Source organism: Oreochromis niloticus, linkage group LG9 (genome assembly GCF_001858045.2).
Source record: "Oreochromis niloticus isolate F11D_XX linkage group LG9, O_niloticus_UMD_NMBU, whole genome shotgun sequence".
NCBI lineage: Eukaryota > Metazoa > Chordata > Actinopteri > Cichliformes > Cichlidae > Oreochromis > Oreochromis niloticus.
In genome coordinates, this window is record NC_031974.2 from 34,396,530 (window position 1) to 34,422,329 (window position 25,800).

General features: G+C 41.9%; 1 protein-coding gene across 2 annotated transcripts; it reads right to left on the minus strand.

The window, feature by feature from the left end:
- Positions 1-11,358: 11,358 nt before the first annotated feature.
- LOC100692842 (cytochrome c-type heme lyase) lies at positions 11,359-15,118 on the minus strand. 2 transcript variants are annotated; one of them, XM_003457506.5, is made up of 8 exons: positions 14,963-15,118; positions 14,366-14,480; positions 13,529-13,576; positions 13,318-13,409; positions 12,753-12,901; positions 12,430-12,549; positions 12,245-12,331; positions 11,359-12,010 (listed from the first exon to the last, which is right to left on the minus strand). In XM_003457506.5, the coding sequence occupies exons 2-8, from the start codon at positions 14,472-14,474 to the stop codon at positions 11,812-11,814; spliced, it is 804 nt and encodes a 267-aa protein (XP_003457554.1). In that variant the 5' UTR covers positions 14,475-14,480; positions 14,963-15,118; the 3' UTR covers positions 11,359-11,811. The 2 variants fall into 2 exon arrangements, with proteins under 2 accessions (XP_003457554.1, XP_005462344.1); XM_005462287.4 differs by having other exon boundaries at positions 14,366-14,484; positions 14,963-15,116.
- Between the last annotated feature and the right edge of the window lie 10,682 nt (positions 15,119-25,800).

Here is a 25,800-nt window from a genome sequence, read left to right on the forward strand (position 1 = left end):
CACAACCACATTTTCAAGTACATTTCATGACAAAGGCGCATACACAGGCACACTCTCTCTCTGTCTCACACAAATATCCAACAAGAACAATGCTGATCTGTGCATTTTTCATATTTTAGTTTGTGTTTCAGGTGCTGTAGTTGTTTTTTTTTTCAGCTGTTCAAACAAAAGTAGGTAGAAACAAGATATAAAACACAGCAAAGTGACAGCAGTCGACTAGGTAGCATTGCACAGTAGTGATGTCAGGCAAAGGGCTTATTTGAAGTGGTTATACTGGCAGAGGTATTCACTCGTGTGCCTTCAAGCACACATGAACTTTAGTGACATACTGTAGGATCCAGTTTTTGTGTTGTTACCTTATGTGTGCCGCTAAGGGTCACTTTTTGTGTTTTTACAGTATGGTATGTTTTATAGTACGGTGTTAAAGGTAGACACATGTAAGTCAGGTGTGGTTGGTCAGAAGGAGCGAGCGGTTTGTGATTTATGGTAAATGACGCTGGATACTAAGAGAACTGTTGAACAACAAATGCAACCAGTGGAAAGCAATAAAGGTGTTAAACGGACAACATAAGTCCAGCTGGAGTTATTGGACCAAGTTTCATTCATAACAGTGGCACCGCGTCACTTCTGCCATCGAACACCTCAGTGGCTCCAAGCGTAGGCGTAGCCTCTTCACATACTATTCTTAATCCATAGGGTTTATGTGATTTTGGCCCTTTGCAGGTATAACAGCTTCAACTCTTCTGCGAAGGTCCCAAGAATGTGTGCTTGAGTGATGGTTTCTAAGATATTACAAGGTTTCAAAGTTGCATTAAACAAAATGTATTTTTCATCCATTATGTTTACAAATCTCAAGTCACATTGAAGAGAAACCACACCATGTCAGATGTTTAAACAAGGAAGGTTTATTTCTCAAAATGTATTAATCAGGGCAGCACGGTGGCACGGTGGTTAGCACTGTTGCCGCACAGCAAGAAGGTCCTGAGATCAATTCCACCATCAGGCCGGGGTCTTTCTGTGTGGAGTTTGTATGTTCTCCCCGTGTTTGCGTGGGTTCCCTCCGGGTACTCCGGCTTCCTCCCACCGTCCAAAGACATGCAACTTGTGGGGATAGGTTAATTGGATAATTCAAATTGCCACTAGGTGTGAATGTGAGTGCGAATGGTTGTCTGTCCCTGTGTGTTGGCCCTGTGACAGACTGGCAACCTGTCCAGGGTGTACCCCGCCTCTCGCCCTATGACAGCTGGGATAGGTTCCAGCGCCCCCCGCGACCCTGAAAAGGATAAGCGGAAGCGAATGGATGGATGGATGGATGGATGTATTAATCAAATAAAAAATAAATAAATAAAATCACAAAAAAACTACATGTTCAAAGCACCACAGTGGCAGCCCGGTGTCACACAGAATTATCACATGATATTAAACAGAGGCTGCCAGCTCAGCTCTCTCCTGTGGCCAATCACAACGAAGCACTTTATTGTTGTTGTATATTTAATAATTCATATTTTTTATTCATATTTTTGGCCACCAGATGTCACTAAAGAGGCCTGGGTTGGGCCTTTTCAACACAAGCTTCATTTTCCCATCACTACTTCATTTATAAAGCACTTTTAAAAACACACACACACACAATAACACCAAATATGGCTGTAGCTCAAGAGGTAGAATAATCGGAAGGTAGGTGGTTCAATCTCTGGCTGCCCCAGTCTACATGCCAAGTATTCACAGGCAAGACACTAATCCCAGGTTGCTCTCCGCTGAATGTGTGTGAGAATGCTTATAAAGCAATTAAAGCATAGTGTGCAGCATGTTGTATAAAGCGCTGTGAGTGCTCTGGGAGAGTAAAAAAATGCTATAGAGTCAGTCCATTAGCCAAAAGACAAACAGACCAGAAGGAAAAAGATATAGAAGCACAAACGAGTTGTAGTGAAAAGTTAAACAATAAAGGAGTACATAAGAAGTGACTTAAAATCACAGACAACATCTCACTCTGGGCTGAAGGCCAGAGAATAAAAGTGAGTTTTTAAACAAGATTTTAAAAACAGCAAGTGAAGGAACCAACGAAAACTTGTGTGTTTTGATTTTGTTTTTTTGTTTCTTTAAATGTTTCTGTGTGGAGTTTGCATGTTCTCCCCGTGTTTGCATGGGTTCCCTCCAGGTACTCCGGCTTCCTCCCACCGTCCAAAGACATGCAGTTTGAGGGGATAGGTTAATTGGATAATCTAAAAATTGTCACTAGGTGTGAATGTGAGCGTGAATGGTTGTCTGTCCCTGTGTGTTGGCCCTGCGACAGACTGGCGACCTGTCCAGGGTGTATCCCGCGTCTCGCCCTATGACAGCTGGGATAGGCTCCAGCGCCCCCTGCGACCCTGGAAAGGATAAGCGGAAGCGAATGGATGGATGGATGGATGGATGTTTCTTTAAATGAATTCATAAATGAACCGGAAGCCAGTAAAGAGAAACTAAACATTCTGAACTAGTGCTTTCACAGCTTCACCAGCTTCTCTCAACAATTTCTGTTGCCTGACTTTTATTGGAGCCACAGAGTCCAGAGCAGTTTGGCAAATCGAATTAAACTGATATGTTAGCTCCTCAGTACTGGAGGACAGCTGTGAAGGGCCAAACAGGCCTTTCGCTTCACTACTCGCCCACTTCACTCTCCCGCCTCATTCAAGGCCACCCGCGTCGACCGAAGATTGTTGACTTTTGCCCAACCGGGTGAAGGGACACTTTCTCTGGGCTGAACACTGAACACACACACACACATTCACACACACGCACATACGCATGTACACTGACACAGACCAACACTCACCCCCTCCAAACATCTTTGAAGCTTATGTCTTCATGTTGTGAGATGTGATGATTCATGTGCTGAGGTGTTTTTTTCTGTTCTCAAACTGACCTCCCTGTTGGAGCTCAGTCTGGGGGGAGTTCTTTTTTCTCCTCATCTTTCCTCATGTTCTGCATTTTCCATTGTTATACCTCTCTGATCTGTCTTCCCCATGTGTTGTTTGTGTAATGTATGTATGGTCGGAAGGGTAAGATGGCAGCCTTAACCCAATTTCCTTCGGGGTCAACCTTCGGGATCAACAAATTTATGCTAATTTATATTGTAATATATCTATATCACGACTAAAGCACTTTCTGGATGGATGCAAACTGCATTTCGTTGCCCTGTACCTGTGACATGTGCAATGACAATAAAGTTGAATTCTATTCTAATTCTATTCTAAAGTTTTATTAAATTAAATTGAACAACAGACAGCAACAGATTTGGATTTTTCTCATTTATAGCAGTTAATTATCATATTATTACAAACAGATTATATATAATGGCCAACTTCACTCCATTCAATTGCAAACTGAGCAGACCAACTCGATTTACAGTACACTGACCGTGCCTTATTGCCATTTTACTGCCATCTTGAGACACCAAAGTTATTTTGAAGGGTGAAACTCACTGCAAATTTTCTCAGTTTTCTCAGTTTTGTCTTTGATCCCCGTCTTCTAACCAACGATGGTGTTCATTGCACAGTTACAGTAATTTTGTTAATGCGGTAGTCTCTAACCTATGTTTTTCCTAGCATTATTTAGCTACACTATTACCGAGTGACGTCAGAGAGAGATCTACCCCTCTCGGCCATCCCTTGTTATCACAGCTAAGAGAGTTAAAAGGTCTTAACATCAATAATGATCAGTCCTAAAAAAGAGCCATTTTTATTCTTAATAAAAGATCAATCAAAATATAAGTTTGATCCATAAAATGAGATACGTAGTTTATGTTTGTGTACATGATCCAGCTTCAGCCTGATTAGATTTATCTTATAAATCTAATCAGGCTGAAGCTGGATCTTTCTTACAAAATTCTGCTGTGTTTTTGACAAAGGGTCAACTCAATTCAATTCAGTTTTATTTTTATAGCGCCAAATCACAACAACAGTCGCCTCAAGGCGGGTCCAGCCCACGGATGCAGGCACGCACAAAATGTTCAACCTTAGGCAAGAGGAGCGTGGCAGATTTCTTGAAACGAGAATTGTCAGCCAAAGATTTGCCTAAGTCATTGGATGCTTTGATTTCCATGTGTGTTAGGATGGATAATCAGATGCAGGAATATGGTAAACAAGCTTCCAATTTCCGATGACCCCATGGAGGGGTTGTGTCCAGGGGACAAAGTCCAGAGAGGAAGGGGGCCTGCTGAGGAAGATGAGTAACCAATGCAGCTTGGCCGGGCCCGACTTTCAGCCTTGGACCAGAGGAGACCGCAATGTTTTTTGTGTGGAAGGAAGGGACACTATGCCCATCGCACTCAGGCTGCTCGGCTTTATCTTTCAGAAAACCATGTAGAGAAAATTAGTTTCTTTCTTTCTGACACTCCTGGAACCCCCATCAATCTGAGTTACCCTTGCTTAAATAATAAGTTTCCTCTGCCATTGCTGTCATCAGCCTTTGAGTTGCTTCAGGGGGGCATCATATTCACAAAGCTGGATTTAAGGAACACTTACCATCTGGTCAGGATCAGGGAGAGAGATGAGTGGAAGACTCAATACTCACCTTCGACATTTCATGCCATTTGGTCTCACCAATGCCCCAGCAGTTTTTCAGGCCTTGGTTAATGATGTTTTGAGGGATTTCATTACCCACTGTGTTTTCATGTACATAGATGGCATGCTGATTTTTTCTTTGTTGTTCAGTCTTTGGCTGAACACGAGAAGCATGTCTGCCAGGTCCTGCAGCAACTGTTAAAGAAGTGGTTGTTTGTAAAGGGAGAGAAATCTGAGTTCCACATTCAGTTGGTTGCTTTTTTGGTGTTTACTGTAGAGAAAGGTCAGCTTCGGGCTGACCCAGCTAAGATTAAAGTGGTGGTTGAATGGCCGGCGCCTCAGACTCAAAATCAGCTGCAGAGGTTTCTTGGCTTTGCCAATTTCTACAGAGGTTTCATCTGAGATTTTAGTGGGATTGCTCTGCCCTTGACATGTTTCATCCCTCCAAAGGTTTCATTTCAGTGGTTGCCAGTGGCGCAACAAGCATTTGCTCAACTCAAGCAGAAGTTCGCCTCCACGCCTGTCTTAGTTCAGCCAGACCTTTCTCAACTGCTCATAGTGGAGGTGGATGCATTGGATTCTGGAGCTGGAGCTGTGTTGTCATAGCACTCCAGGGAAAGCTTCACCCGTGTGCGTTCTTCTCTCATCTTCTCTTGCAGGCAGAGCAGAATTACAATGTGGGGGATAAGGAATTGTTGACCATTAAGCTTGGACTGGAGGAGTGGAGGCACTGGCTGGACGTGCCCACCACAGTTTGTGGCAGGGTCATTTGGCTAAGTTTGCGTGCCATCTGGGTAAGAACTGCACTGTGTTGTTCATGCAATGATTGTTTTGGTGGCCGTCTTTGGCCTGAGATGTCCAGGATTTTGTATCTGCTTGCCCTACCTGTGCGCAGAACAAAGCATCCAACCCCCGTCCTGCTGGACTTCTCAGGCCCCTGCCTACCCCCAGGAGACCTGGTCGCACATCGCACTGGACTTTATAAATGGGGAGCCACAGTCCTCATGTAATGCTGCCATACACACCATCATGGACCACTTTTCGAAAGCTGCACATTTCATTGCTCTGCCCAAGTTACCCACTGTTTTAGAGACTTAAAGCTGTTGACTGATCATGTGTTTTACCTACACAGCATTCCTCAAGACATAGTGTCCGATCGGGGACCTCAGTTCACGTCTTGCTCCGTTTTGCTCCGTGCTGGGAGCCCAAGTGAGTCTATCCTCAGGGTTCCATCCTCAAACCAATGGGAAGACAGAGCGGACCAACCAGGAGTTGGGGGTTGCTCTCCGCTGTGGGGCTTCATCAAACCAGTCCTACTGGAGCTCTTGAGTTCTCCGGTTTCATGGATAGAATATGCCCATAACTCAATGACCTCCTCTGCTACTGGTCTGTTACCGTTTGAGCGTTTACTGGGGTATCACTCTCTGTTCCTGACCATCACTGAAGGGGAGCACGAGATCACTTTGGTCCAGCATAACCTCCATTACTGCCAACACTTGTGGAGATTGATCCGAGCTGCTCTCCGAGAGCAAAATAAACAGCTGGCTGACCATCACAGAATTGCCCGTCCTTCTTATACTCCAGGTCAGAAAGTGTGGTTGTCCACTACAAATGTCCCTTTACGTATCGAATCCAAAAAGCTTGCTCCTCGCTTTATTGGATCATTTGACATTGTGTCTATGATTAATCCTGTGACTGCAGAATTGAACAAATCTGAAAATATGAAGATCCATAACGTTTTTCATGTCTCCGAGCTGAAGCCAGTCTGGTCCACACCTGTAGAGCAGTCACACTCACCTGTTGTTGACCAGCTTCATAGAGAGAGCGCTACTTAACAGAGTAGCTGAGCTACAGTCGACGCTGGATCGTTGAGAAATGCAGTCAGTTCTCCAGCTGGTAAGGTGAAAGTGTTTTGTGGTAGCTGGCTGTGTGGATTGTACAAACTGCAGCATCCTGTGTTTCCAGAAGAATCGAGGAAACGAGTGGAGGGAACTGGACACGATCATAGACACAGAAGCTGAAATACTCACCACAGATCACTGGGAGCAGTCACGGCATGGGAACTGGGAACGAGCACATGAAGAGAGCACGCACTGTGGATTATTTGCACTTTTGTCATTCTTACACTGTATTCTACCCAATAGGTCCTGCATTTGGGTCCTGCTTTTGACAACCTGACAGTGTGTAAGACAAATCGAACTGAAGTAGAATTAAATAAACTGAATGAAACGTGAATTATATCCATATGTAATTCAGTGTTCAAATGTGATGAAATTTCTAAGTTAAAAATAGCAAAGAAAATGTAATAAAGTGATGTTAAAGTTTAATGTTTAAACTTTATTAAGTGATGGCAGTAAAATAGAGAGAGGATCATAAGGTGTGAGGGGGAATTGGGTAATTAGACATGTTTGGTCCCAATGGTGAGACACAGATGTGACATTAAGTAAGAGCCTGCACCATCCTGAACGTGTCCACTGATGACTCCGTCACACATAACTGTTATGATCTAGTCCCATTTCACAAGGCTCCATAATGTTCCATTTCACTGTCTCAGCCACAGATGATAACTGGTAAATGGTACATGGCCTGTATTTGTATAGCACTTTACTAGTCCCTAAGGACCCCAAAGCGCTTTACACGCCCAGTCATCCACCCATTCACACACACACATTCACACACTGGTGATGGCAAGCTACGTCGTAGCCACAGCTGCCCTGGGGCGCACTGACAGAGGCGAGGCTGCCGGACACTGGCGCCACCGGGCCCTCTGACCACCACCAGTAGGCAACGGGTGAAGTGTCTTGCCCAAGGACACAACGACCGAGACCGTCGGAGCCGGGGCTCGAATTGGCAACCTTCCGATTACAAGACGAACTGCCAACTCTTGAGCCACGATCGCCCCCCCTAACTGGAGATAAACAAAGCTACCGAAAAATGACCTTGTAGCTCATAGACAACATGTCCTCCACCCTCTGGAGACATCAGAGCCTATAGAAGCCACGTCTAATATGAGTCCAAGTTTGACGTTTAAAAGACGTCCACAATGACCACATAGGGACTATAAATAGCCGCATACGGAGGTGCTACGGCCGTGAACACTAGACGTTCAGTAGACGTCGCCTGGTGTTACAAAACAGCTGCTTCAGTGGACCAAAATCACCAGGGGTCCAAAATTTAGATATACACGACGTCCCTTATCACAGTGGGTTAGACCGGTTTAGTAAAATCCTTTTACAACAAGAAGACTTTGTGGTAGCGGGATACAGTCTGTCCACAGAAATGCACATTCACATGATCAGTAAAAATATGAAAAGAGCATTGGTGTTACTGATAAGCTGAAATATGGCTTTGAAGTAGGGATGCACCGATACCGATACTGGTATCGGGTATCGGGGCCGATACTGTAAAATGTGTGCGTACTCGTACTCGTAAAAGTTAACCGATACCATGAACCGATACTAATGTAGCCCGCATGGGAATTTGGGAGTGGATACTCATAATTCCCATGGACATAAACGCCACGGTAACATAAGGTGTTCACAGTTGATGTTATGTGATGTAACTCTACCCTGAATGTAATTTGCCCTGTAATATGTCACAAGGTAAATACAGGTAATTAGAGCAATCAAACTGTTATGTTAATCATAAAAGTATTATTTTATGGTATGTAACTCTGAAGGGAGTTAAAATATTTTTCAGAGTTCTAATTTTCTGGAGGCCCGTGAAGGTAGCATAAAACGGGACCTGTGTATCTGTTGCAATGGAGGAGGAGAACAGAACGGCATGGAGAGATACAAGGGTTAGCTGAACCAAAGTGAGAGACTCAGCTAGTTTTACTGAGGTTAACCAGCACAAAAGAGTGTGTGACTAGAAAACTGACCGTGTGAGAGCTTCACAACAGAGTGTGGGTGAAGTGACTTTTTGTTTCAATGGTCGCACCACCGTGCTGTGTTTCCAGCTACGATCGCCGAGGCTAAAGGCTAGCCCGGACTGCTTGGCTTCGCCAAGGAGGCAGCCGCTATGGACTGTCGGAGAGCTGGACAGTGACTCGCTAACGCGCTGTAGCAGAGACAGCATCGGGTCCGCAGGGAGTGGATTTAGTGTGGGACTGGTACACGGCGACCTACCGAGCAACGGAACTGTAAGTCAGACTTTTGTGCTCTTACTGGGGAGAAGAGGATTTTTCTCCATGTCCGGCGCGAGCAGCAAACAGGCCTGCAACAAGTGTGAATGTGAGTGTGTGTGGGGCCCATGTGTGAATATTGTATGTTTAGTGGATTTATATAAAGTGTTTTGGAGTGTATATTAGTGAGTCACTTACCAAAAGGTGATAACATAAGTTGGGTTGTTTAATATAATTTGAAAGGGAATTATGTCATTTATACAGTGTATTTCATTTGGTTAAGGAATTGGAATATCATTTGAGTTTAAAAAAGGGATGTGTTGTACAGTATTTGTCTCTGCCCTTACGTTCAGTAAACGTTTCGTTTGTGTTAAAGAGTTGTCTGGGGTCGTTTCTTTACTACTGGTTAAGTTTAACTTGTGTGTGGTAGAAGTATCGGTTTTTGTACTTGGTATCGGTAAGTACTCAGATCCAAGTATCGGTATCGGATCGGTTTGAAAAAATTGGTATCGTTGCATCCCTACTTTGAAGATGATGTAGCTGAAAATGTGAGGAATATTTTTTAAATAATCCAAGAGCGCATGCAATTAATGTAAAAAAAATCATTTTATGTATTAATAAAATACAGCAGTGGAGTACTGAAACTCCTGTAAATCACAGATAATAGAAAAGATGAATGCAGCTTTGACTTGTGAAAAGTGAAGCATACTCGTAACCCCCACAGACCTGCCCCAGCGATCCCTCACACACGACGCTAATATGGAACTATAACAGCATTGTTTTCCATAAACATTGACAGCATATCTCAGCAGAAACACTGTACAAAGAGGTCAAACGAGCGAACCTGTTACCTTAAACTGCCACTGGGACTGTTACATCACACTGAACCAGCATGACACAGCTCAGACACAAAACTATTCAAGTGGGCCGTATAAACCAGTGAACCACAGCAGGTAGGTAATAACATTGTTCTGCTCTGCTTCATAATGTAGACACGTCCCAGATAATGAGAACATGAAAATCATCTGGGTTATTCTTCATGTACCAATATTCACTAATCAGTTTCTAACTTGTCCCAAAATACCAGTCGTATAAAACAGACAATGGTTAAAAAAGTTTGACTTATATTTAGATTTTGTTGACTGAAGTTTGCTCATACCACAGCACAGACCCAGTTCTCAGCCTTATAAACCTTAGGAGCTTGGAATGGAAAGCGACTGGACTTTCACTCGTCACCACTCATCAGACAAGCTTCAAAGGGTGGAGAGTCCCAGGTGGTGGTTGTCAATGAGCCAAGGAGGGTTTTTGGGTGACACCATTGTGAGACCTTGGCTACGTCCACACTAATATGTTTTCGTTTGAAAACGCATCGTTTTCTTCCCGTTTTGGCCTCCTGGCCACACTGAGACGGCGTTTTCGCTGAAGGAAAACGCAGCGTTTTGAAAACGCTCTCGAAAACGCATACATTTCAAAACCGTGCTTTTTTTTCCCGTCGCAGTGTGGACAGCAAAAACAGACTTTTTGAAAACAATGACACATTTTAGTCGTGATGCAGTCAAGTGACCAATTAAACTAAGATGGCGGAGGGCATTGCACAGCAGTTGCTTTGCTTGACAGCCGTGTTAAAGATTAATATCAGTCTGTACATGCTCCAGATAGCTTTTCTTCAAATTCTTTAATTCTCACTCGCTTTTGCAACTTTGTACTTTTGTGTTACTCGCAGCAACAACTCCACCTCATTGTCAGTCCATTTAAAAAACTCGGTGCTTTTCCTCGACATTTTGACGCAACGTTTCAAAGAGCCGGAAAGTAAATAAGCGGCAGACAGAAATGAGGCAGGTCGACTCGTCTTGCGCTTCACGCATGCGCAGGACTGGAACGTGAGCGTTTTCAGCCGTTTCAATGTGGACGCACACCTCTGTGAAAACGACTGAAAACGATAGTGTGGACGTGGAACGTTTTCAGATGAAAACACCGTTTTCAAATCTATCTGGGCTAGTGTGGACGTAGCCCTTGCCTCATCCTATCATGTGGGCGCTAATGCATCTGGGAAAGGATCTCAAAGCTGCATTGTAGGTGGCAGACAGGTGGTGTCGTAAGCCCCGCCCTCTGTTCAAAGATGGTCGTTCACAGCTTCTTTCACACCATCTGTGCTCTCTGTCCAAAATGTGAGCGCTGGCACCCTTAAAGAGTGACCTTTAACCTCTGGATGCAGATGTTCAGCTGAGTCTTGTCCTGTCAAGGTGGCTCTTCGATGTGGTGTGTTTATGAAGTGGCTGTTTGGTTCAGTGGGAGAAACGTTTCATCACTCCTTCAGTCCCAGAAGTCGACCTCAGTCTGACAAAATCTTTCTCCCACTGAAAACGTCCAGATGAACACAGTCAGCTCTTTGGGATTTCCTCACCTGGATGATTGAGCATGCATACAAACACACCCACAACATGAGCACCTGCATCCTTTCATCAAATATCAGGTCAAGTTATCATCATAAGCTACTATCAGTCAGCCATGTTCATGTCACTGAAATCTCCAGCTTTAGGTTCAGTGTAGCTCATTAGCTTCATGGCCTTTTCTCTGAGACCTCCACACCACAACCCACAGGACCAAAAGGTCAGCTGCTAAGGCCCTGGTTTCAAACACCAGGTCCTGCCAGTTCACAGGAGAGGACTGAATTCATTTTGGACAGGTAGCTTAAACTCTCTAGCCAATAAAAATGGTTTAATCAAATATGCAGAGTTTACAAACAAAACACAGAAAAGGTGATTTATTAAAACACAACACATGAACTTTCCTAGATTTCTGGTTTATGACCATTAGCCAATAAAGGAATATTGGCAGGTTTTAAAGCTTGTCTCAATGTCCCAACTGAGACTTACAAAAATAAACATTTAAACTTTCTGTTGCTAGATGAGGTTCAAATCACATAGAGTCAGGTAGCTGTAAGCAAGCAGTTATATTTAAGCTCAAGTCAATAGATTCTCATAGACACAAAGGGTCTTGTATGACCTGTTGGACAAACTCTTCTACATCCAATCATCTTTTACGAGGTCTGATTCTTTTTTCAGCATCACACAAGTTACAAACAGCAGAAACGGGTAACAACAGTTTTTGAATATTTGTGACTCAAATATGAGCCAGAGTCCTTCAGGAAGTCCAGCGCCACCAGGCCACCTTCATACGGTCCCACACAGCGTCTAAAGAGTCAAAAGCAGGTCGCACGTCCAGGATGGAGAACTGGTAGGTGTCCTTGTTGATTTCTCCATCATAATAGTCAATAATGTAGCGCACCTCCTTCCCACAGCGGTCAACGATCCAGTCGTGACGGTCAAATGGCAGCTCGTAGCTGCAGAGAGACAAACTCAATTAGTCACCAGGATCTTCCCCAACATGAGATTTACATGCATCATGTTTTAATGGACCGCTGTATGAGTCGCTTTGCGTGGCATGTCCGCATTTCCCTGATTTCATTATAGCGGACCAGCAGCTGCCAATGCAGACCCGAACGAGAAACATCACACACAGACACCACGAGAGCAGCCAAAACTATTAAATGTGCATCAGGAGGTTTCAGTCTCACCCCATCCAGTGTCGGAGGCGGGCCCTGGGGGAGTACTCTTTGGCCTTCCCACCGAATCTCCTCAGAGTTGGTCCACATGGACATTCACTATACGAGGTAAAATATTCATCAGTTAAGGCTCAACTCTCTGACCAACATGCAGCTCATTGCAAACCATCGTGGGGTTTTTCTTTAAACTGACTCACTGAGCATGCAGAGCCTCCCACTTCAGGATCTCTTGCCAGGCCTGCTCATTGTTCTGATTGTGGATTTTAATGATGTTGGTCATGTCACCTTTGCTTAGGTCATCATCTCGCCAGCGCCACCTGCAGCACAGGATCGAACAAAGGAAACAGTCTCTTTAGCAGTTATTTCTCCATCACTGTGCTACTGCAATAATTAAAGCTACTGACATGTGAAATCCAAGCATTTTTAAAAACACTGACTTTTAGGTTCAATGAGACACTAAATAGAAGTTCATAGTTTCCAATATCGTAGCCTGAAGTAGTCTTAACACCAGCCAACTGACCCCTTCCTCAGCATGGCGTTCCAGAACATCTGCTCCGACGGGTACACCCAGTTCTTCTCTGTGCCGTGACGTGGAATAGTCGACTCCTCTCTTTTGACGGAGAGTTCAAAGGGCTGGCCTGGAGCTGGCGTTTGGTTGGGTGGAGGCATCTGCACACGTGGAAAAAGATAAACTAATTATATAGTCTGAGCTATGATCTTAAAAACATGGAAAAGATGTCAAGCATGACAGCACAAGTCATCCCAGAGAGAACATGCTCAGTGCTACATACATGTGTTTCATACCTGTGGTCAAGTGTTGAAACAACTGAAAAGCTCACATAACAAAGCTGCTTCTCTTTTGTTGTGCTTGGTGTTGTTGGGAAGTAACACTAACATGTTGTTGTCAGCTGGTTGAATACATGAGCACACAAACTAGAGCCACCGCAGACTACAACAGTGCGTACCAGCAGATGAGGCCAGTGTAGCAGAACTAAAACAAATTAAGCATCAGGCAACCGTAGCTTAAAACATAAAAGTCATTTCTAAAATAAAGCCTCTGCTCCTGATCAAAGCTGCACAGGTACCATATTTGCTGGATCGATGTCGCCCTTCGTGATTGCTGCAGCTCTCATGGGACACTCCACAAAGTTGTACGCCTGATCCTGGTGGGTCGGACCTGCAGGAGAACACGAGCGAGCCACAGGTTTGATCATTTCATTAAAACAATCATCTGAACGTAGAAATATGTTGCAGTGCAGGAAAAACACAGTCTATCCTTTAGACTGACGTACCGACCTTTTTCAGCCTGAGCTTGATGCATGGGACATTGTGAAGGTGGAGATGCTAAGAAAAAAAGAAATACACAACCACAGTCAAAATATAATTCAACACCATTCAATAAAACTTGTACAGTTTATGATGAGAGCTAATGACCTATATAATACCATGAAATGCAGTTTTCTGTGGCACTCTGACTAAAACACTATCTGTGTGTGCAAGACCTCCTCTCTGACACAAGCTATTTCTTTTTTAATTGCTCGAGTTAAGGGTGTCACAGTATACTAATATTTATGATAACCCTGTTATCTTCCCCATACAGTGGAAGAAATTCATTTTCCACGAACCCCCCACTGAGTTAGGTTGTAAATACCTGAGCTCTGGAGACTGTGCAGGAAATACCGCTCCACTTATTAATGGTTTTGTTGCCTCTTCTCTTCTCTGCTTTCTAAGCATTCAGCCTGATGTTAGCTGCTCTGCCATAGCTTGGCTTACAGCGGCTTGTCGATATGGATTTAACTGTATTCAGACAGTTTTTTGAGTGTTTGTTTTAATCAGTGCAATAGAAATCTATAAAGCTAACAAACTAAACGGACAGATAATGGTGAATAAAAAATGTTTTACATATTAACAGCCACTGTGATGCCTCTTTAGAGTGATTATCAGATTTTCCATTCCTGGCTTGTCGCCATTCCTCAGAGTATTTTATGAATGTGCAGTAAGGAGCAATAAAAAAATATCTGTTTAAAAATTGTATGCCATCTTCACCTTGCACTTACAAAGGAGAATTTGGAAAAAGAAATTCTGACCAGCATTTCACGCTATGACATCCTGACTGTAATGAAACTACAGTACCTTTGACAGGCTGAGCTTCCTCCTGCACTGGACAGCGCTGAGCAGAGACGGTCTTCATAGCCTCAGCTTTGACTACAGAGGGCTCTGCTGTGGACCAGGAGGATCCCATGTTAGCCTGTCTGACAGGGAAACAAATACACCCAGGACATTAGATTTAAAGCACTTTGGCACGTGTACAAGAAAAAGTCAAGATCATCAGAGAACCTCTATGGACGCTCAGCCGTAACACAGCTAGGCTAATGCTGTGATCAGTGGGCTGTGTAGGTCGTGCGTTTATTGAAAACTGCCGTTATATCGGTAACCCTCGGTAACCTCAGGTTTAGCTGTAGTGCAACTAACCGGGCCAAAACTAGCCTCCGCCTGGTTATCCTAATATCACTAGCATCATGTTACAGCCCACTTCCACGCCGCGCTCATGTTCGCGTTATTTGGCTTTTCAAATAAGACTTAACAGCAACACACAGTAAAAACTGGTTGTGTAACCAGCAGCCACACTAATGTTAGCGGATGTGTGGACTTGATTAATTCAAACAGCGTATTAAGAACATATTCAGCTTTAGTTTCGTCACATAATGAACAGCAGGTTAAATCACTCACCTGTGAGAGACGACAGCAGCGCGGCAGCCTTTCGGAGAGTTTCAATGTCAACGTGCAGGACAAACTACGTTGCACAAGCAGTTGTGCTCAGCGCGTGCTGTACGTAAGCCAACAGCGTCACAACGCATTGCTCAGGAAGTTGAAAGACGTGACCCGGAAGTTACTGCGGGATTTTTTTTTTCTCGTCGAACTTTATTAGCACTTCAAACATTACAGGATTCAATGAATAAAAATGTCGGGGGGTTAAAGACGCAGGCTGGGGTTGAATCACCAGAAGAGTTGCTTTTATATTATGGGACTGTTGCATAGTTTGAAAATATTGTCTAGTTTCATTCATAAAGCATTGAAAAGACGGTTTTGCATTAGAAAATTTGGATTCGTGTCTATGAAATTTAACTAGTAAAATGAGTAATATAATGAAATAAAATTAGTTTTGCCTATTTGTAGGGTAATCACAAAAGCCAGATAATATTTTTTCAAAACAGAGAGAGAAGTCAGAATAGATAAAAGAAACAAAAGTACAAAAATCTTGCTAGAAAAGAGAAGTGCATAATCAGCACAAAGATAAGTGAGAACTATCCTCTTTCTGACGGCTACAAAATGAACAGTTGACATCAGTCTTTTTTATATTGTAAAAGAAAAGTTTTGGTGGGGTAAAACCAATGAATGATTTTAAAAGATGTTTGCTTTACTTTGTTGGTTAACAGACATTTCCTATGGAACGCCAGGACTGCCATAATGAATTAATTAAATACACCATGAAATGATTAATTAAATGTGGCAATAATTAATTAAAATTGGAAATAATTAATTAAATAAATATTTTTGACACATTTAATTAATTATTTATTTATTTCACATTTTAATTAATTATTTCCACATTTACATAATTTTTTAATGGTGTATTTAATTAATTCATTATGGCAGTCTTGGCGTTCCATAGATTTCAATGGTAAGGTCCAAATTTTCTTCCACTCCAGGTCCCAGTATAAATTATTCCAGTAAGCAATGGCCACTGGGACACCAGTTCTGTCTTTCTGAAAAAGAGTTCGTATGTCACGGTTGTTTTTCTTCTTTAAAGTGAAAACAGTTCTGGTAACAGCAGGATCTAGTTGTAGAGGGGTCAGATCATTAACAACAGAATATCTGTACAGTCTTAAAATTACCAGTAGGGATAGCATCAAACACTGGCATATTCCTTTGGTGGAACAGGAAGACCATATATACTCAAAAATTCAGAGTAAGAAATTAAACCTAAATTTGGATTAAGAAGTTGCAAAACAAGATGAATCCTATGAATAAACCAGTCGCCTAAAAATAAAGACTTGTGTTTGTATAAAATGTCTCTGTTGTTCCAAATATCATATCTGTGTGGAGAAAAGTTGTGTTTATAAAGCAGTGACGAGGAAAAACGTTTCTGTTTATTAAATTAGGACAGTTTTAAGGGGATTTTATAAATGTTGTAGTTACAAGTAAAACAAAGTTAAGACCACCATTTATTTCACCAAATTGATGTTGTGTTCCTGAGAAAATGTTTGATCCAGTTTATTTTAAACACACTGTTTATTGTAGAAAAGTCAAGTTTACGGCACCATGTTGGTTTGAGTTGGATACAACTGATCTCTTAATATAATATAATCTGTTCTTCCATATAAAGTTATAAAGGAGTCTGTCAATATCCACCAGGGTTTCTTTATTTACATCAAGAGACAAAGCTGCATAAGTCCATCGAGATAATCCCTCCGCTCTGGTGATAAAACTCTGGAGACAAGCATTTAGTTTATCTTAGGGTGACCATATTTTGATTTCCAAAAAAGAGGACACTTAGCTCAGTCATGAAGAACTTGCTTAAAGAAACATATTTAACACATTTAAACAATGCCTTCTCTGTCCGTTTAATGAATTATGAATTATGAAATATGTCATATAGGCTTTTACAAGTCAACAAGTGCAAAAAAAAAACAACTTAAAAGCCTCTGGAATTAAATAATGGTACAGAAATAATGCCTCACCTGCATTAGAAAAATTATCAGTACTGGGTCGGTATGAGGGCTGGACTGGGACAAAAAATCAGCCCGGGCATTTTGACTAGAGACCGGCCCACCAGGTATTATAAGAAAAGCCATAAAGCCTTTGAATGAAAACAAACACTGTTGTGACAGTGATATACACGGTCTTATTGGTATGTGTATGATTTCTATACATTTTACATCAGATGAAAACTTTGGTTGTAAGATTCAGGAAATTATTTATTAAAAGCCAGACATTTTAAATGAGGATAAGAAAGAAAAGTATTTCTTTGTGCCCCCCTCTCCCTGTTAATGCCCTACCTGGCCCCCTGGCAAAGCTTTGCTAGACCCGCCCCTGCACAGTTACCAGCTGTCAGCTACTTAGAAAAGGATCCTGGTGTTATTTGTCTCTCAGAAACAGCTCATAACTTCCCTTCAACTCATTCATGTCACCTAAAAGGTAAACCTGTTTCTCCATCACCTGTTCAGCTCTGATGATTCAGTAAGGACATCTCCTGGTTTCATCTGCATGTTTCCCTCTCACCACATATCCAAACCGATATCATATCACTATCAGTAACATCACAGCACCCACCCAGCTGTATAGAAACTCCGTCATGCTAGCTAGTACGCAGTATTATTGTAACTGACAGTAAAAAGTCAGCACAACGAAAATAAACTCCACCTAAACTTGGTTTATATCTGACCCAGATAGACTGCAGGTCATAACTTCTTACCTGAAGTTCAGTTCACCTGACACTCGGACCGGCGGCTGCCTCGGGTCTCTCCTCCTCCTGCCTCCCCTTTCCCTCATCCGCCTGCTGCCTCTGTGGAAACTCCGCCACAGCCACCACCAAACAACTGAGTTATTTTTACACATCAGCCAGCATCTGGCCAATCCACCACCTTTCATTGTTTATACTGTTAAAAAACAACAACAACAACAACAAAACCATAAAAACGAAAAATCACCATCGGCCCACCGGTGGCCAGTCCAGCTATGTTCGGTACGAGGGAAATTTCTTTTGCAGTTCGTCTGAATGATGCACTTGCGCTTTGGGATCTTTTAAACATCATTAGGCGCGTTGCTGCGCGCTGTCAGTCCCATCTGTCAGCGCAGAACAAGCACTCACAAAACAGCAGTTCGGGGATGACGTCTCACACATGCGTCCTCTGTCGGAATATAGGAAAACCTGGACATTTTTATCAATCTCGAAAATTCCCCCGGACGCCCCGGACAGAACGTGAAAAGTGGACATGTCCGGGGGAAAGAGGACGGTTGGTCACCCTAGTTTATCTTGTGTTTTATGCAAACTTGGAATAAAATTAAGTGAACATCTAGAGGACTGATTCGTATTAATGATGACGCCAAGGTAAGTGATGGAAAAAAAGCAGGTTTTGTTTGCGTTCTTAGCAAGCTAGAGCCATTCAGGCATCACTACAATACAGCATAATAAACGTTTTCTGCACTTAAAAACACATTCATGGACTGAGCCTGATCAGTGCTCTGTATATGGCTTATTCAGTGAGTTGCACTACGGTGGCAGTAAAGATTACAAGTTTACAGTTTTGCTACTGTTTATTTTCAGTGCCTCCATCTTGGATCGCTAACTCGGAGTATATTGCGCGTAACAACAACAAAGACTGTTAAAGTGTTCCCAAACCAGAAGCATGTATGTATGCATGTACGGATGCAAATATAACATATATGTATGTATGTGCGTGTATGTTTGCAGGTGTATGTATAACTTGTACATATCTTTCTTGTGTAAATGTAAATTTGTCTGTTATTGTGTAAATACTTACGCTATTGTGTACTCCACACACACGGAGAGATGCCAAACTGCCTTTCACTGTTCTTGTAACAGTGACAATAAAAAGCTATTCTGTTCTATTCTATTCTATTGGTCTGCACTGACCTTACATTACAAACCTAGAGGTGCTGACTATTATATTAATCTTTTTTTAAATCTAGAGAAAACCTTTGTGTCATTATAAGCTGCCTTCTAACATCCAGAGATTTACATGATCTGATTCACACTGTATAGTAAGCTTCATACACTTAAGCATAAATAGTCGTGTCGGAAATCATCTTTTAATACAAACATTATGTACAACATTATTATTGAACAAAGATTATTGAACAAAAACAAACAGATCACATGTTAGAATGATTTTATTTTTGTAGTAGGCCCCTAAGACTTACAATATGCAGTTGGCGTTTAGAATAGAGTTGAATAAATGTTAAAAACATGATCTGATCATTTCTGAAACAGCCTTCAGGAGGATAACCATGTAGAGCATCAACAGAGATCCAGAGGTTTCTGCTCCCAGTAAACATGCTCACACTTTCCTCCTGGATTAAAATATTTCTAATGTTAAGCTTTTAAAATCAACATTAGGGACTAAAGGCTGCCTGCGAGTCCCGGCAGTGGCTCTGGTCTAAGCCTGCTCCTGTTGCCTAGCAACCATGACACTATAGCATGACATGTTGTGTTTTACAAAGATGTTTTGTTGGGTGGAAATCTTGACTTTAGTTTTTTCTTTTTCCTTTTCTTTTTTTTACTTTTACTGAAGAAAACTGATATGTTTCATGGGTACATATCAGAAAATTAACAAGATGTGGTTATTTTGCATGATAAAAATGAGGAATTTATCTGAGGCCAAAAGACCACAGCCAAGTAAAAATAAGATTTGTTAAGCTGTGTCCCTTTAGCCAAAACTAATGTAAACATTAGTTTGTAATAAGCAAATAACGTAGTTCAGGAAACCAGTGTCATTTCACTTTGAGAATATAAAACAACAGGGCCTACATTAACCATACTAATATATGAAATATATTAAAAATGACCAGTGGTGAATTTAATTCAGTTGATTGTGCTACACTCCAAATTCAAGGTACATTTATTTCAATGTTATATAACTTTCTACCTTCTTTAGCTGGGCTCATCTCAGAGACGTTGTTGTTTAAGATGAATATATATAAATATGTCATATGTTGAGACAGATATTGTTCATTTTATATATTGTCCCCACTAGATTTTTGGAAAAAGTTTTAGTTACATGTATGGGAAAAAAATAACAAGTTGTGGTTATTTTGCATGATAAAAATGAAGGAATTTTGTTGGTTGGGTGAGTAAATGCTGTATCACAGATGCTACAAATAGCTACAAACACAATATACTTTATATTTTCATGTCATAGATGAACTTACCTCGAAATAAATCTGTGAAAAACTAAACTTGTAGAAATTTTTTTGGGGTTGATTATTTCTTTGTTGTAACAATACTTCTTGGAAATAAATCTTATACTGTTGGAAAGCCTGTTTATTTTCTCTTCAATGATGAAACTTTGCAAGGAAAATGAATTTGGGGTTGAGCATAAGAGTATGTGGTTTGCATCCATGAAAAACTTGCCAAACAACTTCCTCTGCTACTGACTCTTGTTTGGTGTCTCTCACTCTTTCCTAGCATCTTCCCAACGCTGGGTCTGCTGCGTGGCTCTGTCTTCTCCATTTGGATCGGTCTTGAGTCTCCTCTGGGGTGAGATCCACTAAGTGCATGTCTTCGGTCTTTGTGTCCATCCACCGCTTCTACGGTCTTTCTCGCGGTCGGCGGCCTCCAGGGTCGAGTCGGAGGGCTGTTCTTGACACCAAATTCTCCTCACTGCACATGATGTGTCCATGCGACCATAGGCACGCTTCCCTTATCTTCTTTTCGATCAGGACAACTCCGAGTCGTTTTCGAACACCTTCATTAGTCACACGATCCAGGCGGGTTAAGCCCATCATCCACCTGAGCATCTTCATCTCCATAGCATTGAGGATCTGCAAGTGTTTCTTGGTGGCTGATGAAGCTAGCCTCCTAACGCAGGCTGTTTAAGCTAAACAAGCTGCTGTTTCACATAATAAACCCTGTCAACCACAGTATTGCCTTCTGATTTAACAGTTAAAGCAGTAGAGACGAGCTGTTTACATGTGTGTGGAACTCTAGCTTCATTAACCAGGCCAGCTGTTAGCTTTTAGCTCACGCTAGCTAACCAGCGAGCAAAAGGACAGCCGAAGTTGCGGACACAACACCCACAAACTTATCTCACCACAACGTAGCGCCGAAAAAATGATGTGATTTGTTGTTGTTTAATCAAACTCAGGGCATGAGGAAAACCGCCTCCATATCCCCGCAGTCATGTGACGGACCTCTCTACATGTTAGAGGTGGACAAGGCCAAGGCCCAATCCTCCTCCCCAGTGTCCTAAAACTATTAAACATGTCCTCACCGCAACACACCAGAATAAAATTTAGTTCATTAGCAAGTACTTTACTGCATGCTGAGGTGGCAATTCAGCCATTTAATTTATGTGTGTTGAACTAAGGACACATCAAAAAGTTGCTTGACACACCATTAGCCAGACATCTACCTAACCACAGCTAAAAAGAAATTTAGAGTAAACTTACCGGGACACATTTCCTCGGGTTAGACGAAATGAGTTTTTTCACATTGAAATTTCAGTTTGTTTTGGCTCTTCCTTGGGCCGCTCTGCCCGCCATAGTGTATAACTGGTCATGTGACTACATGGCTACATCTGACTGGTGAAAGAGTTACAGGAAACTCCACTGGCGGCATGATCTATTATTAGTCGTATTATCTAATGTGTGAAATTAATTGTTTTTTAAAAAGTAACAAGTCGAATATTGCCAAATATAGCGGAGTAAAAGTAGCGTTCTTTCTTCAAAATGTACTCAAGTAAAAGTAAAAGGTATGGTGCAATAAAGTTACTTTAAAAGTACATTTTTGTCAAAAACTTACTCAAGTAAATGTAACGGAGTAAATGTAACTCGTTACTACCCACCTCTGGAACTGGTTTCACTTCAGCCAAACAGTTAAGTTATAGTTTACATCCATGTCTGTCCGCTCATGATACAGTATACCAGTGTAGTCAGTTATCGCCAAAAACTCACCTTTGATTACTGACTTGCATTCACGTCATCGATGAATCCAAGTAAACATTTGTAAAATTACATTATTAATAATTTTACCAGTGTAGTCAGTTACCCACCAAATTAGTCTATGCTAGTCAGTCAGCTAAAAGTCTTTACTTTAGCTTACATCTAAGCTAAAGTTAGCATTTGTTAGCATCAACCAAGAAGATCTGAGGCTAAAATTAGGGTTAGTGTAGTGAAGTTTACAGCAGTGGTAACTGTAAAATCTAAGTATTATTTTAGAACTTATTAAAGTCCTCAAATGATCCCTTCCTATCTCTACATCAATAGAACCGTGAAGTTTTTATGTTTCCCTGTTACTTACATCACTGGCTTTAGCTTATTAGCTAGCGCAGCTGTTTAAAACCCAGAGAGAAACAGACATATAACTGTAATATTTATGAAAACTGGTCCAGCCACTGGAGGGGAAATCTGGTGATATCATAGCAAAAAATAATTTTATATTAACTCAGATGGAAAGCTTCAGTCATGTTAAACCTAAATAAAGTTGCTTTTTAAAAGAGTCAAAATATTCCTAACTTAACTGGTATCATGCGGTGATCGTGGCTCAATGACAGTCTCGGTCGTTGTGTCCTTGGGCAAGACACTTCACCTACCGCCTACTGGTGTTGGCCAGAGGGGCCGATGGTGCGATATGGCAGCCTCGCCTCTGTCAGTCTGCCCCAGGGCAGCTGTGGCTACAACTGTAGCTTGCCTTCACCGGTGTATGAATGTGAGAGTGAATGAATAGTGGTATTGTAAAGCGCTTTGAGGGGTCCCGAAAAGCGCTATATAAATGCAATCCATTATTATTATCTGCTGTAACCAGATATCAAATAAATTTAGAATTTATACACGTTCTCGCCTTTTGGGGTCGTTGCTTCCACAATGCATTGTAGTAATTAAGAAAATTTTGAAAAATACCTGTAAATGACTAATACGAAAAATTCCTTCACATTTATACAATGCATAACACTGTATTTTTACAGAGTTTTCCTACAGTGTTTATTAAAAAACTTGACAAATCTTTAAACTTGGCACATCTTAAGTGGAAAAAAAGTGGACAGACATTGGTCACATAAGTAGAAGTACAGATAGTTGTGTTAAAATACTCTGCTTAACAAACTACAGGAGGTCGCAAAACACTAAGCAAAATGGTAGCTGGTATGACAGCAGTCTGTGTCATATTTGTTGAATTATCGTTCAGAATCAAATAATCCCATTTATTATAAGAGATTGTACCATTATAACATATGTCAACATTGCTCATCAGAGTTGTTACATTATTTGCAGGAATACTGTTAACAACATGTAAAATCTCACAAAACGTGTCTATCAAGTAGAAAAATCTATTTATTTCAGCTGTGGCCGAGTGTATGTGTGGCCAGTTTTAATCCAAAGCTGAGATGTGCTTCATGTTTGGGACTAATTTAGAACCATGCACAGTTCACGTGGAGCCAGTCCACAAATTACATCTGTACAGCTGTGTAATAAATACAATTAAACAGCATCTGTTAAGGGGACACAGCGACGTGCCAAATGGAAAACATAAACACTAAATTTATCTCTTACTACACGGACGACAACAATAGAGCTTTGTGCTGAAGCTTGGAGCCAGTTGACCAGGCAGTAACAGATGTCTCAAGGTTCTTACTGTAGGACTGCAAACAAGAGGCTCTCTCTTCCACACTGTCCACTACTGTTCTCTTTAAGACCTGTGTTATGACCCAGGTCATATCTTTTGTATTGTGTTCTGTGTTCACTCTTGCCTGCCTCAAGGTAGTGGTGCTTCTGTGTTTTCAATTATGTGCACCAGATGCACTAGATGGCATATGGCCATTGGTTGAAGACTGGAGGCGTCAACTTTGAGACAAGACCATCTGGGCTCTGCCTACTTCCTGAATCCAACCAGCCTGTGTTCTATGTGAGTACCAAGGAGTGCTGTGCTGTGCTGTGCTGTGCTGTGTGTGTGTGTGTGGGGGGGGGGGGGGGGGGGGCATCAAAGAAGCCCATTAGATAACCTTTCAGTCGATGTAGTCCCTGTGTGCTTACAGTTATCAATACCTTACTGATTTCTGGTCAGGTCTATGGTTATTATAAGAATGCTGTTATTCACCCACTGTTAAAAAAAACCTAAGCTTGACGCTTCTCTTCTCAGTAGCTACAGACCAGTTTCAAAATTTAGAAAAGGTAGTGGCTAAGCAGCTTATAGCTTTTTTAGATGAATACAACATTCTGGGTAAATTCCATTCTGGCTTTCGCAGAGCTCACTCTACTGAAACTGCACTTCTTAGAGTCTCCAACGGCATTTTGATGAGATGTGATGCAGGAGAATGCTCCGTTTTGTTGATTTTTGGACCTACCCTCTGCCTTTGATACTGTGGACCATCATACAGGGAGTGCAGAATTATTAGGCAAATGAGTATTTTGTCCACATCATCCTCTTCATGCATGTTGTCTTACTCCAAGCTGTATAGGCTCGAAAGCCTACTACCAATTAAGCATATTAGGTGATGTGCATCTCTGTAATGAGAAGGGGTGTGGTCTAATGACATCAACACCCTATATCAGGTGTGCATAATTATTAGGCAACTTCCTTTCCTTTGGCAAAATGGGTCAAAAGAAGGACTTGACAGGCTCAGAAAAGTCAAAAATAGTGAGATATCTTGCAGAGGGATGCAGCAGTCTTAAAATTGCAAAGCTTCTGAAGCGTGATCATCGAACAATCAAGCGTTTCATTCAAAATAGTCAACAGGGTCGCAAGAAGCGTGTGGAAAAACCAAGGCGCAAAATAACTGCCCATGAACTGAGAAAAGTCAAGCGTGCAGCTGCCAAGATGCCACTTGCCACCAGTTTGGCCATATTTCAGAGCTGCAACATCACTGGAGTGCCCAAAAGCACAAGGTGTGCAATACTCAGAGACATGGCCAAGGTAAGAAAGGCTGAAAGACGACCACCACTGAACAAGACACACAAGCTGAAACGTCAAGACTGGGCCAAGAAATATCTCAAGACTGATTTTTCTAAGGTTTTATGGACTGATGAAATGAGAGTGAGTCTTGATGGGCCAGATGGATGGGCCCGTGGCTGGATTGGTAAAGGGCAGAGAGCTCCAGTCCGACTCAGACGCCAGCAAGGTGGAGGTGGAGTACTGGTTTGGGCTGGTATCATCAAAGATGAGCTTGTGGGGCCTTTTCGGGTTGAGGATGGAGTCAAGCTCAACTCCCAGTCCTACTGCCAGTTTCTGGAAGACACCTTCTTCAAGCAGTGGTACAGGAAGAAGTCTGCATCCTTCAAGAAAAACATGATTTTCATGCAGGACAATGCTCCATCACACGCGTCCAAGTACTCCACAGCGTGGCTGGCAAGAAAGGGTATAAAAGAAGAAAAACTAATGACATGGCCTCCTTGTTCACCTGATCTGAACCCCATTGAGAACCTGTGGTCCATCATCAAATGTGAGATTTACAAGGAGGGAAAACAGTACACCTCTCTGAACAGTGTCTGGGAGGCTGTGGTTGCTGCTGCACGCAATGTTGATGGTGAACAGATCAAAACACTGACAGAATCCATGGATGGCAGGCTTTTGAGTGTCCTTGCAAAGAAAGGTGGCTATATTGGTCGCTGATTTGTTTTTGTTTTGTTTTTGAATGTCAGAAATGTATATTTGTGAATATGGAGATGTTATATTGGTTTCACTGGTAAAAATAAATCATTGAAATGGGTATATATTTGTTTTTTGTTAAGTTGCCTAATAACTATGCACAGTAATAGTCACCTGCACACACAGATATCCCCCTAAAATAGCTCAAACTAAAAACAAACTAAAAACTACTTCCAAAAACATTCAG